Source organism: Lissotriton vulgaris, chromosome 7, assembly GCF_964263255.1.
Source record: "Lissotriton vulgaris chromosome 7, aLisVul1.2, whole genome shotgun sequence".
Lineage (NCBI taxonomy): Eukaryota > Metazoa > Chordata > Amphibia > Caudata > Salamandridae > Lissotriton > Lissotriton vulgaris.
The window spans coordinates 2,611,423-2,626,456 of record NC_141695.1 but is presented as its reverse complement, the minus strand read 5'-3'; the positions used below and the strand labels follow the sequence as shown (position 1 = coordinate 2,626,456).

The 15,034-nt window shown below is 43.6% G+C and overlaps 1 protein-coding gene across 1 annotated transcript in view; it reads left to right on the top strand.

Annotated features, from left to right (window-relative positions):
- Positions 1-15,034, top strand: part of LOC147700478 (putative cation-transporting ATPase 13A4) — a 965,394-nt gene that overhangs the window by 877,120 nt on the left and 73,240 nt on the right. The window contains exons 26-27 of the mRNA XM_086928423.1: positions 10,099-10,273; positions 14,432-14,583. Of these exons, the coding sequence (XP_086784549.1) occupies positions 10,099-10,273; positions 14,432-14,583 (327 nt within the window). The remainder of the gene's footprint in view (positions 1-10,098; positions 10,274-14,431; positions 14,584-15,034) is intronic.

Sequence of the window (15,034 nt, the reverse complement as noted above, 5' to 3'; positions counted from 1 at the left end):
GCCTCCATAAATTGTTCCAGATATATACTGTTCATTACTTCTTCTTTGGTTCTACTCTCTGGTTTTAACCACTTATCGGCGGCCATCTTTAGCCTCAAGTACAACGTTTTAGGGTGTTCCCCCGCTATACCCTTTTCTTTCCTGAATCGTAGTCTATAGGCCTCTGTATCTAGTCCGAGATGGTCCAATATTACCGCTTTGATAGTAGCATAAGGCGTTACTCCTGCATGGTTAGCTACTTGGTACGCTGCTTGGGCCTCCCCGGAAAGCAATGGAGCCAAAAAAAATGGCCACTTGTCCTCGGGCCAACCGCAAGCTCTGGCCGCTCGTTCAAAGTTGAGAAGGAATGCATCGGGATCTTCCCCCGGTACGTATTTCTGGAGTTGCATTCCAGATGGGTGAGGTCCGAAAGCTCTTCTCTCGCTTCCGGAGGATACCCCTGGGTTTTGTACTACTTTGTTTAGTCCTTCGAGCTGAGCCGTGATGGTGTTTTTAAACATGTCCCTGTCAGCGTCTGCAGCCGACATTTGTTGGCTGATAGCCCACTCTAATTTCTGTTGGCCTTCAATAAGTTGTTGTACCACTTGTTCCATGACTGCTGTTGGTATGGAGGGATTTGATCCCACTTCTGACACCACTGTAGCCGGGGCAGGGGGGCTAGGAATACTCACAGTGGTAACAACAGGCTCAACAGACACTTGACCAGTATACCGTTTTAAACTGGGTTTTATTTTTAAAGTTCTCTTTGTGCGAAACGTAAGTCTCTCCCTCGCAAACTCAATTTTATCCGTGGTGGTGGTCTTCGGGACACGCAGTTTTACAGCTTGGAGTTTCCAGGGCACGCAAGATGGTTCAGCGTCGGGACCACTCCAGGTAGATTACGGGCTGTAAGTTGGGTCTCGTCTCTCGGTCCGGTAACATGGAAGAGAATGGACAGAGGGAGGCCGTTAGTCGCTATATCTGATAAGTGTTTGCACCCAAAGGATTCCCGTGGTTGTGAGGGACACCGGTGTATTTACAAACACTCTTGTGCGAATACGTGATAACACTTAGGGTAGGAGTGCGGTAAGGAAGAAGGTATGGTAAGAGTAGTGGGGAGATGGAAGAGAAGGTAGGAAGGATACACAGGGAGCAGAACGTACAAGGGTTTTTTTACACTATTCACTCGGGGCACTCTTTCTCCCCACCCAGGCTGCCCAACGCCGCCGTACCTGGTTAAGCCATACTCCTCCCCCGGGAGTATGGCACGGCGACTCGCAGGAACGTTGGCCTCCTGGCTTTCCGTCTGCTTCTCGTCCTCGGCTTTCTCCCAGCTTTCCGTCTGCTTCTCGTCCTCGGTTTTCTCCTACGTCTTCTTCCTTCCGTCGGTGTGCTTCGCGTCCTCCGTCCGTTGGCTCTCCGATGACGTCACACGCTGCGTACAGGGCTTCCCCTGTTTTCAACCATTCCGGACTGTCGACGTCAGCAGAAGGCGGTCCTTCTTGGTAGTCGTCGCCCTCCCACTTAAAGGGACTTGAGTACGCTTCTTCAGGCTGCTCTACCTCCCGATCGTTCTTCAGAGTCGCACTCTGTAGATTAGAAGAGTCACAGTCATAGACACAGTCAGATTTCCACCATTCCTCACTATCACGCAGCCCGACCCTGTTACAGACTCGCAGATCTTTTATAACCGTTCTGGCGTCAGCCGAGCGCTGGGGCCACATTTTTTAAGTGTGTTTAGCCTTAATGATGTACAATGGGACGCGTTTCTCTTTTTTGATAGCGCGGATAGATTGCCTAATGCTTTCTATTAGGGCTTCTGACACTTCACTGGCCGGTTCTCCACTGCGATCTCTGTTGCAGTCTTCACAGTTTTTTGCAAACTCATGAATGCCTTCAATCATTTCTGTCCACCAGTCCTCTGATTCTAATTCTCTCAGAGAGTCCCTGATTGTTTGGTGTCTCAGACCCAACCCCATGTGTGCTTCCTGTAGTAGGAAGCCCCTCCGGTCCCTGTTTGGAATTACCCTATCCCCCACTCCAGGGATTCGAGCAAAAGGAACGGAGTTTGCATCGATTACGTATTCATAATTGAGTGGATAGTTCACGGGTAGTGTTGCACAGTCGCCTTTTACAGACGTTTTGACTGCCAGCATGGTTTCCCCGTCTATGTATTTTTATGCACGCTTTTTTGTGGCTACGGAAGCCGTTTAGTTGCTTCCGCTGTGGCTGTGTCAGTCAATGAATTCCCTGCAACGTGAACACCATCACGTTGAAGACTCCGTGCGTGTATCACGTGAGTCTTTTGTAGTTCTTTCTGTAAAAGAGCTACCTGTTTCCAGAACAATTTATGCTTTATTGTGGCACCTGTGTCATCTTTGTAATCGTTTTCAATCCAGCTCTGCAGTTTATTATTGTAAGAGTTGACGCATAAATGAGAATCGCACACGATAAGTATCGGGAATTCACGTTCTGCATTTTCAAGCGCCATCTTTAAACATCTGATTTCAGCTCTCTGAGCCGAACAGTACTTCACTGATTCAGTTTTTGTTACTTTCGGTCTGAATTTACCGCACAGCCAACGACCTTTAATAATCGCACATGCTGCATCATAGGATTTGCTCTCTAGGTTGAAATGTTGTACAAATCTATCTGTATTGATTATACAGGCGTACTGTGGGAGAGGCAGAATTTCGATTGGCAGAGGATATTCTTCTTCATATTCTAAATCATTCAGTTCTTCGAATTGCGGGGCGAAATAGTATTTCACATCTTCCGCTCCTAGAGAATCTATACACTGTATCCATTTCGGATGTAGTGACACTGTAGGCAGGTTTACTGGGCTGAATAGCGCCTCGAAGGCGGATTCCGCTGTGAGGATATTCATCCTTTTGCCATGTGCTAGTTCTCGTTCATTTGCTAATGCAATTTGCACTGCTTTCACAGTATTTTCTGTGGGACTGAATGTTTTTTCTACTTGTGTGTACAAGTGAGATTTAATTGAAATTGGTACCTTTTCTTCCTCATTAGAGGTCAGGTACGTGAATCCGCATCTTCCTGGGATGACTCGGATTACAAGATCGCGTGTGTTGTCACGTGTATCTAATTTTGTTTTTGCTAACATGTCTGTTTGCAGTGATCTCAAAATTTCTGTGTGTTTTTGAGTCCAATTGATTTGTTTAAAATCAGGTTTGATTAGTTCGTAGAGAGGTTTAACCCTCTCTGCGTAATTTAGAGTGTAAGTTCTTCAGAAATTCAGAAAACCTAGTATGGATTGTAAATTCTTCAGCGTTTTTGGAGCTTGGAGTACAGCGCACTTCTCTAAGAAGTTGTCCGCTAGGCTTTTTCCTTCACTTGATAATTCGTATCCTAAGAATAGTACTGTCAGATGGGCAATTCGAGACTTTTTGAAGTTGAATTGGTAACCGTCTGCTGCGAACCCAAGTATAATGGTGTTCACTCTTTTCAAGTGAGTATCCAAGTCGTCGTCTGTGAGATAGATATCATCTACATAGGATAATGCCTCATCATCATATATTTGTAGTAACTCTGTTACTCTAGCTGAGAATATTCCTGGGCTGTTCTTGAACCCCTGTGGGAGCCTACAGAAATTTTTCTGAGACCCCATTACGGAGAAAGCGGTCAAATACCTGCTTTCTGGTGCAATGTTTTGACAAAAGAAACCATTAGATATGTCTAATGTCGTTTTATATTTTTTCCTAAATATGTTGTTCATTAGGGCTGCACTATGCGAATTTTGTACTGCAAAAGTTTTGCAACATGAGTTAAGGTGTCTGTAGTCCAAAACTAGATGATAGGAATTGTCTGGCTTGGAGACAGGAAACAAAGGATTGTTAATTTGAGAGGTGCATGTTTCAGTCACCCCCTGGTACTCAAGTTGGTCTAAGATCTCCCTGACTTGTTTTTTAGCTTCTTGCTTAATGGGATACTGCCGTTGGGCAGTTGGTTCACTTTTTAACTGGATTTTGTGAGGAGGTGAGTCCTGGGCTACTGCCCATTTCCTTGCATGAGTATATTTTTTGTGAAGCGGAATGTGATTCGAGAAGGCAGGCATAATCATTTCTTCGCCACGAGGGCACTCCCTGACAAACTCTGGGGGCCAATCCTTTTCAGCTAACAGAATATCATAGCTTTTTGAGAGCTTATCCCAAAATAGACCCTTTATTTTCCTAGTCTTATCACCCTCTATACGCAATGTTATTTCGTATATCTTATGGGGCTCGCTAAGTCTGGTGTCGGCAGTTTCAACCTGAATGTATTCATTCATGTCCACTGTCTCCAGATGACTCATCAAGATCTTGCGGGCTATACTGATTTCTGCTGCACTGTCTAACATTGTCTGTGCCCACTCCCCGTTTTTCAACTGTGTCCTCAGTATTCTCGGCATGGTTGATTACTCTAATACTGGCTACCTTCTTTTTTGGAAATTGAGATTTTTTACTCTGAGCAGGTTCCTTGTCTTTGGACTTGGTGTGCTCTCCTGGGTCTGACCGTCCTCTTCTTTCCGATTTCTGCGAAAAAGATCGAGAGGGACGTGTATCAATACTTTGATATCTATCAGTTTTTTTCAAATTATCCCTATTTCTAAGCTTATATCTTTTCTCAGAGGGCTCCCTCTGGGGAGACTGGTGTTCTTGAGTCGGAGTTCTTTCCCTCCGTCGAGGAGACCTTCCTCTGGACTGGAAAACTTTTTCCTTGGGAGTGGATTGTTTATTTCCATCCCAGCTCTTTTTAGGAGTGTTTGAATTATTTTTAATAAATCATTTTTCAGGATTTTCGAGCAGTTGGGGCTTAACTGGTTTCCCACCCAAGCTGTCTCTACCTAATTCTTCATAGCATTTCTCTATGATTCTGGCGAGCTCAATTTGTTGATCTGTTATAACTGTTTCCTTCAACTTCTGGCGGATTGCCACAGATGCTGCTTCTCCTTTTATGTTGGCTAATAATATAGCCGAGACCTGCTTGAAGTCTTTCAGTAATTTCATACCAAGAGTTAAAGCTGGTTCAGGACCGTATTCATTTTGAATCTGTCTTAGTACATCTGGTATTACCGCCATAGACGGAACACCATGTGTTTTTGTGTAAATGGAAGCAAAGACTGTACCTCAAGTGTCACAGCCCTCCACGTGTGGTGCGACTCCCATAGGAAGGCAGATGGTCAAGATTCTGTGTTTCTCGATAGGGGTAGTATCAGGAAATACTGCCTCTATTTGAGTGATTTTTTGTGCTAACCAGAAAGGAATTCGTTCCCGTTTTACGGGTGTGTTACCAAGACATGACTGTATGTTCTGTGGTGTAATTTTATTAGTGTTCCCCTGATAAGGGGGCAGCTGTGGTACATTAACAGCTGGTTGGACTGTTGCAGTCCGCATTACATATTGGACTAATTGCCTATGTATTTAATTAGTGTTTTTAGCTGTACTAACAGCTCTTCTCTAGACATTTTTTCAATGTCCGGATGTGGTGTGTAGCTGGCTAGAACCGGCCACGTTGCTCCTGGTCTACCTAGTGGACCGAGCCGGGTAATATGATCATTATGTTTTAGGGCGCCATTAAACCAGAGCAGGTGCTCTTGGAATTTTAGTGGGATTTCAGTCTCCTCGAAAGGAGCGTACTCATCTGGTGGTTTCTCTATTTTGTAATAGTGAAACTCTTTTGTTCTAGCGTTTGCCGCTGGAAAGTTTATCCATGAATAGAATACCTCTGTCTGCCGATATTCGTGTGCCTCTATCACGAAAATTACTGTACCCCCTTGTGGTGTCAGTCCGTTTTCTATAAGTTTTAACGTTATAGATTTTCTTAAATGTACCGGGATGATAATTGCATCCGGGTCAGTAGTCCAGTCGGGACCCTGCTGAGTCGCATCTGCTGCGGCCCCATTGGTTCCGTTTTCTCCTGGCATTGAATAAATGCAGGCTTTGCAGAGTAGGTCTCCAAGGAGACAAAGATTAGGTGCACAATATTTTGGAACACTGTATCCTTCAACGTTGAATAAACCAGAGCTTTACATAGGAATCTCTTCCTACTGAGTTCGGGCGGATTTTAACCTTTCACCTACTCCAGACGTCTATTGGAGTATTTACGGGAGAAAGGGGTCAGTGTGAAAAATGCACGACTGAGTTACTCTAACGTCTTGCGTTAGTTTATCGCCTTACCAAACGTTTGTGCGCCATGTAGTGTAGTTCCTATTTTCCCAATAGGCCCTGCGCATTGGAATAACAAAAACAGTAGTATCGACGTAGAAGTGCGGATCTTCCGGCCTCCACTGACTATGCTAAACTTAATTGGGTTTGTTACCAACTAGCTCAGAGGTCACTGGAAACTTTCTTGACTGAATAGGAAGTGATCAGCTTCCCTGGTACAGACAAGAAGGGATTCAGTTTTCCAACAACCGTGCAACATGACAACTTTGCTCCTCAGATAAGAGTCAATCTCTAGAGTCGTGTGAAACAATAGACAGTTATTTTACTCAGTCAGTGGTTGTGCAGTTTACTTTCACAATATGTAGAGAATAGAGAGACGGGCGTTTTCAATAAAGGGTAACATTTATTGAACAGTCTTTCTTCTCGTACAAGAGAAATGAATTGCCACAATTGCAAGACTTGTTATTATAAAAAGTACGTACAGTAAGATGAGTATTGCAAAATAATACTGTAAAAGCATTGATATGGTTTCTTAGCCATACAATGGTTTAAAATGAATAAAACATATATACAGTCATATATACAATAGGCTAAAATACTCAACTGGTGCTTCTAACTACGCCTACCCCAGTGTACCTGACCTAAGCCTAATACTTGGAAGGAGAGTAAGTAAGTAGCTTTAAGTTAAGTTGGTTTTGCCAAGGTTTGCTTCAAGAATTCTCTCTAAGGGTTTAGTCAACACCATACCTCTGGAATAGAATGATGGAGGTCTGGTATCTCCTTTAGGGGGTCGATATCCCAGTCACCCGCAAGGGTAGACTAGAAACGCCGGAGCTGGATTTCTCTGCAGGAGAAAAGACAGCGTCTCTCTCAGCGCGTCAAGGAGGAGGAGGAGAGGCAGCGTCCGCGGGCAGCTTGCATCTGCTGTGCTCTTGCAGGGGGACGGCTGTTCAGCTCCTAAGTTCACCACACCATTGTTCGCTAATTAGCAGCGATAGCAGTAGCGATAGCAGCTATGGTATCATCAGCATAACAGCAACTTCAGCAGCAGCGAGACAGCGTTTGCTTAAGGCAACGTTGGTAATATTTATACCTGAAAGGTGCCTTGTTTGACGTAAGTTTTTGGACATAAGACATCAATAAAGATGTCACTAGGAAGTGATTGTCTATCATTGCTCATTAGAGTTCTATTACTAATCAAAACATAGCAAGCTGGGATTTCAAGGTTGCTGAGTTTTTATCTTGTTGAAGAACTCGGAGTGTTAATCTAGGAATCTTAGATAGTAACTTCTGCTATGTCATTGCACTAATTGGTTGCAAAGGAAGTGGCAGAGAAAGCGATTCTGAAATGTGGCTCTGTTCGTGTGAGGCCAGAGAGGGGTTTCTGAATATTGCACTTGAACGGTTATGCCAATATAGGGAATAAATGGATTTATAGCCGAATAGGGGCATAAGGTCACAGTATCGATCAGGGTCCTAGATTAGAACACTACAAGGTCAACTTCCAATTACGTCTAGTCATATGACCCAGGAAACAGACCGAATGAACCAGATGGTTAGGACAAGAAAAAGAACATTTTCTACAAGTATCATTTTCAGAATTATGACTTAAAATCTGACTTTACCAGTAAAGAGAATTTAAATTACAATTCCTAAGAGACCAACGTGATATTTCTACCTACTCCCAAACAAAAGTTAACTCTTATTAAATAAAATAAGGGCTACCTATGTTATCCTAGGGGAGAGATAAGCCTTACATTAGTGAAAAATAAATTTGGAAGCTTTCCATACCCGGACATGTAAAACTTAAAAGTGCACTTCCAACATTTTAAATACAATGCATCCTTCCCTATAGACTGATTCGGGCCTACCTTAGGGGGGAGTCATATTTAATAAAAAAGGAAGTTTTAGGACTGGCAAGGTGTTTATTTTGCTAAGTCAAATTAGTAGTGTAACTCTGCATACAAGCTGCAGTGGGAGGCCTGGGATATGTTTTAAGGGACTCCTAAATTGGATTGCATAATACATGCTGCAGGCCCACTAGCAGCATTTGATTTATCAGCCCTGGTTATATAGTATACCACAGTGGCAGGGGCAATCAACTCTAAGGCTGGCAGTCTGAAATACTACCAGTGTTCCCTGCACTCTTCTGGGGGGACTCTAGAACAAATACAAAGTGAAATTAGAGTACTTTGTACCTGCTTTCGGCTCCAGTCAGAAGTCCCAATTTCTGCAGATGCTGGATATTTCCTTCGGCTCATTCCTAAGATTTACTGACAGGTGGGAAAACCGTCTAGTGTAAGAGTCCACGTTCATCAGTGGGCCGGAGGCTCAAACACATTCTCCTGCAAGGACGTCCAGGACAGTTCCTATTGCCAGTGGGTTTGCTAGTTCTTCCGCACAGATGCCCTCCCTTTTTCAATGATAACCGGTTTGACCATTAGCAACATCTCTAAAGCTTATGTACCTGAGAATTAACTGGTCCTTCCCAGAGCATGCACACCAACTAGTTTATACTCTCATATTCTCCCTGCAATGTCAAGTGTGGTTTGAGGTGCTGACGGTCCCCGTCTTCTCAAGTCAATATGAAGGGGGCATTAGCCATTGATTGGTGATAACTCTTAATCTCATTCTAACAACATTATGATGTGTCGATTTGCTGTACCTGCTTTTGTTGGGGAAGCCTTGCCTGGAGGTCTTTCTGTGTTCTTCAAATGAGTGAGCTCTCTTTAAAAACCATCCCTGGCTGTCTCTTCATCCAGGCCCCCGCTTGTTGCGGACGGGGACAATCTGACCGGCAACTGACTGACTCCCAGTAAGGACTTTGAGTGGGATCCATTTTACTATATGCATGCCAAATATTCAGGTCAATTTCTGGTCATTTTGATAACATTTTAAGTTACTCTCCCATATTCTCGGGTAATTAGCAGTGGGAGTCTACTACTTAAATCATCGCCTTCTTGCCAGTAAGAGAAGCATTTTGTGTTCTCACAGGAAAGTTATTTCACAGTTTTTTAAAGAGCTAATTACTGCTTCTAGGGAAGGAAGAGCTTGACCAGAACCAAATTAAAACATCTATGGTTACCACAGGATTAGATTTTTGAATTAAAATACACTGAATACATTTTTTATGAATATTGCAACGGTCTGCTGATTATTACTGTAACTATTTCCTAACCCGATCTAAGCAAATTATGACTTGTATTGACAAGTGGGCTTTTATTATGCAAAATACCTACCACCGCTTAATAAATAGAAGTCAAAGATGTGTATCCTATTACTGCAGGTACTTGTCAATCTAAATATTTGTTGTGACCGACACTGCAGACTCTTCACCCAGATGTAGTGGACTTTATATAGATGACTTAGCTAATGTTATGTGCAGGCCTCTAATCATGTTTGTAAGTAGCTTCCTTTGATGCATGGCTGCTGCAACTTAGTTCACAGCAGCTCAGGGCTGCAGTGACGGCCTTGTGTAATGATTTTAAAATCACACGTGCGGAAGGTGTCCATCTACACTGCTGCCCACATGTGATATTCACCCCCTTATATCATGGGTGAATTTCTGCATAGTATTTATTGGGGTCTTTCTCAAAATTTACATATGTCACTTGGGGATAGCCAATTTTTGACTGTGTTATGTGTTTACCAAATTGTTTGAATGTTGGGTGTATCACTGTGGGTCGCATGTAAATAACGACAGTGTTTTTTGTAAGTGTGCAGTGCCACATCTCGACAAGTGTGCGGTATCGTAATGCTAATACTTCAATATGCAATTTTCTTCTTTTTTCATAAAAATACTATTTTCTCACACCTAGTCCGAAAGTCAGAGGCAACCATCTTTTCCATGCCAAAGCTTGTTTAAATGGAGACAATATTAAGAAGCATTTATTTGTGACAGTGGATTTGTTTGGATCAAAGTGCAATGTATTCATACATGTTTCTTTTCTTTCAGTCAGTTTGAATGGTGCCTATTCAAAGATATCTCCATACAGACCTACAAACCGACTGATGTCACCCCCTTTTATCCTGTCGATATGTCTGCACACGCTCTTTACCTTCATCATACAGGTCGTTGCCTATGCGTCCGTTCTAGAGCAACCGTGGTATAATGCAACAAATATCCATAGGTAAACACCTTGTTGCATTTCATTTTAGGAATTACAGGGCTCTGTTGCGTTTTTAATGCAATGGTTTTTTTTATATATTGTTTTCTGCTGCAGTTTCTCCATTTCATGGCACTGTAAATGAAGACTGTAGAACTGATTGGTATTCAATGTGTCAATATCCTAAAGATTAAATAGTGGCAATGCTTGTTTGTGGTGTGAGCCGAGTGATACACTTGGGAAGCCATCTCACTCCAAATAATTCTGGACACTGTCTTCAGTCCTCAATTGTTCCACAAATCATTGCTTCAGGGGTGCGGGTCTAATTGTTGATTGAAGCAGAACAAGCCTACAAGGCTTCTCAACAAACACCAATCAGGCTTCCGAGCAGGCCACGGCACAGAAACAGCCATGACACACATCATTGACGATGCGCTGCAAATACTCGACCAAAATAGATCCTGTCTACTCATCCTACTTGACCTCTCCTCTGCCTTTGATACGGTCAAGCATGAGAACCTGTTAAACCTCCTGAAACATAGAATGGGCCTATCGGGGGCAGTGCTACGCTGGTGTACTTCATTTCTCCAAAATTGGACACAACAATTCAAAGTCAATACCACCCTGTCCAAGCCCGTCCCAGTAACCTTGGGGGTATCGCAAGGATCCGCACTTTCCCCAACACTGTTTAATCTCTTCCTGGAACCTCTCACCGAAATTCTACAATCCTCTAACGTGCAATATCACATGTACGCAGATGATACACAGCTATACCTCAAGATACACAACCAAGAGGACATCAAACTACTCAATACAGCTTTTAGGAATACCCAAACTTGGCTGGCAGAAAATCACCTTAAATTGAACACTCTAAAGACTGAATTGCTACTAATAGCTCCACCGGCTCAAATCCCGAAAATGCAAGATTTGATCAAACATATCACGGCGTTTAACATACAACCTACAATTGTGGACTCAGCGAAGTCACTAGGAATAACTTTAGACAGTAACCTCAACATGCAAAAACATATCAGCAATGCTACAAAGGGTTCAGCGAAGGGTTATGACAGTGTCCAGAAATATGATGGCCCTCTACAGGCAGTGGTTAGAGAGTAATACAGAAAGAAAAGGGGGGGGTGTGGGTGGTTGGTGCTTCTTGATCAGAGATAACCCTGGTCCCTGAGAAAGGGAGGGGTAGACGGACTCTCCCTCCTGTGTAAATGTCAGCAAAGTCAAGCGTACACAACGTTGGTAAGTTCCTAAGTTAGGTTTTTTGTATTAGATGAAAGGATAAGATCAAACTCCAACTATTTTTTGTTCGTGTTTGTTTTATTTATCCGGTGAGTATTCGTTTCATAAGAAAACCAGCCGACACGTGTTTTGTCAACCCGTGACTCTTCAGGGCTGTTGAGTAAGTGTGAAGACTGTATCGTGGGACCGGTGATATTTCCAACCCGGTCCTTATCGGGTATGAGTATCAGTAAGACGCGAGAGGAAAAAGTTATCCATGCGTCAGAATAACAGTACGATGGCCAGGTCCGCCGCCGGTTGCGCGGTGGGTCACCAAGGACAAGCAAATCCGCTTGTCCAAGTTAGTTGGCTTAAAGCCGTTTTGGGAGGACGGAAAGTGATCCGCAGGTTCTCCGTGTAAGCGAGACAATTTCCTTGGTGACCCACCGCAAGCAAAACATAAAGAATGAATACTTCAACTATATTTGTCGATGACATCCTGATGTATTGATCAAGAAGATGCGTCATCTGACTAATGATTCGTTGAGGGATCTTCATACCCTGTTCTTTTTCATGTGATCTAAATATACCAGAGCAGCAGCTGCAGGCTCCTTTACCGGCCTCTCAAATATGAACGTATTGTCCGGCCACATTACTAGATATTTTACAGCAGATTCAAGTGGGGATGGAGACCCAGAGAATATGGCCAACAATCCGGAATCCAGCGATTCAAGTCCTTGCCATCCCGCACGACACCCGTCCTTCCTCCATGAAGTGTTAACCAGCATGCAGCCGTCCACCGTGCTACTGTAAGACAAGGTTTCTGTTGTGATGATTCAGAATGTTTCTTTGGAGCTACGAAAATACCACTCTGAGGGGGATATTTACAATAAAATGTCAGAGCACAGTGTTACGCATACATTGGTAGCGCCGCGCTTCAACATTTTAAAAATACAGGCCTTTACAAAATACGTCGCACCTCTGTGTCTAACCTAGCACTGGCACTATAAAAGCTGCCTAGCGCTAGCACAGGCGCCCTTGCGCCATGTTGCACGGGTGCCTGCGCTGCAGGGGCGAAGGTTTATGTGCAGGAAGGGATACCTTCCTGCACATAAAAATCTTGAAAGGTGATTCTGTGTTTCTATGTGTTACAGAATGCAGCACACATAGAAAGAGCAAAATATGATGAGATATTAATAATTTCTCCTCGTATCGCCATCCTAGGACCAGATTTTACCTGGCCTTAGTTTATGGCACTGCCCCATCCTTGTAAATATGGTGGTACAAAAGGGGATGGTGATGGACGGTGCATCTGAACCAATCAAACATTCACCCCCAGCAACTGATCCGGGTTTAATCCATCACCGTTCTTTAGCCGACTCTGCCACCCCAGTTCAGACATGGCTATACGCAAATCAGTCTGACCCTGTGCCTCATGGGAACAGTCCATCCCGAACTGCCAAGCCATGCCTTTCCTGGACCGGAAACAAGCTTCTGAGGACCGGTTTCTGGCATTCCAGCCATCTTCAGCCCGGCTTGCTTGAATCCAGAGGCAAAGTGAGCAAGGGACTCACGTCTTAGCATACCCTGCCACACTTATGGCGGCCAAAAGCGGTACAGAAGGGGGTGGTGATGGACGGAGCATCTGAATCAATCAAACACTCACACCCAGTCAACAGATCTGGGTTTAATCCATCACCGTTCTTTAGCCCACTCTGCCATCCCATATTGTAAATATGGGGCAGCCCTGAAAGCAATGGGTGTTGCAGCGGAACGCCCACTGCAACACCAATTGCACGCCATTTTCTTGCTAATTGAAGTATGAATAGGGCCTTATTTAAAAGTCGGCGTTATTATCGGTATATGCCCCTCTTACTATGTCCATTTCGTATATGCTCCTATAGGTATAAGCCCCTTTTGCTACATACCTCTTTCAGTGTATGTTCCTATTGGTATATTCTCTTTCTGCTATATGCCCTCTTTCAGTGTATGCTCCTATCAATATGTGCCGCTTTAGCTATATTCCTCTTCCAGTGTATTCTCCTATTGGTATATGTCATTTTTGCTACATGCCTCTTTCAGTGTATGTTCCTATCAGTATATGTCTCTTTTGCTACATGCCTCTTTCGGTGTATGTTCCTATCAGTATATGTCTCTTTTGCTACATGCCTCTTTCGGTGTATGTTCCTATCAGTATATTCTCTTTCTGCTACATGCCTCTTTCAGTGTATGCCCCTATCAGTAGCGGCTTTAGGTATATGACCCTAGCAATATATGCCACTTTTAGCAATATAGCTCTTTCGTTATATGCTCCTATCACTATATGCCCCTCTTTCTAAGTCCATTTCGTATATGCTCCTATCGGTATATGTCCCTTTTGCTACATGCCTCTTTCGGTGTATGTTCCTATCGGTATATTCCCTTTCTGCAATATGGCTCTTCTGGTATATGCTCCTCTCAGTATATGCTGCTTTAGGTATATGCCTCTTTCAGAATATACTCCTACCAGTATATTTCATTTCTGCTATATGCCTCTTTCGGTATATGCTGCTTTAGGTATATGCCTCTTTAGGTATATGCCTCTTTCGGTATATGCTGCATTAGGTATATTCCTTTTTTAGGTATATGCCTCTTTCGGTATATGCACCTATCGGTATATTAGGGTCCTATTGTTATTTGTCGCTTTCGCCATATATACCCTGTTCAGAGAATGCTTCATTAGGTACAGACTCTTACCGATATATGTCCTTTTCGCCATAAGTACTTGACTTTAAATGCTCTTAACTGCTTTTAAGTGAATCACCTCCTTGTAATATATATGTATTTTATATTTCCAAAACAATAGCACAGTGAGTATTTTTTCTAGCCTCTTCTTGTTTCCCAGGTACACACTTAGCTTCATACATCTGATCAGAAATTGAATAATATATATTTATTTTTATTTCTGTGCAGCGCTTGTCTAACTGGAAACCTGGACGTGACGAGGTCAGATAATACGAACTATGAAAGCACCACCTTATTTCCACTCTACGAGGGAACCCTGATCATTGCAGCGTTTGTGTTCGCCAAAGGGAAGCCCTTCAGAAAACCTCTGTATACAAACTGTGAGTGCACATTTTCAGTATTGTATGAGTAGATTTCAAATGCATGAACAGGGGCTCCATGACAGTGATTGCTGGCAGCTCTTTGAGGGGTGAGGGCACTGAAGGAGTCTCATTGTTTACAATGTCTGATCCTCCTGATTGATTCCTAATTACATCTTCAATTGCAAACAAGCATGTCCGGTCCCTGTGCTTTGGATGGGCTGTGACCTATGTATGCTTCTCTGCTGACTCCTGAGATGCAGGGGCTCACTGTCCACTGGGTGGGGGCATACCACCCAGTGGAAATCCAGGGGTCTGGTAGAGGGGAGCTACCACCAGTGGAAATCCAGGGGACTGCTACGTGGGAGCTACCACCCAGTGGAAATCCAGGGGGCTGCTAGGTGGGAGCTACCACCCAGTGGAAATCCAGGGGACTGCAAGTCAAGTCAAGTTAGAAATTTGTATAGCACGC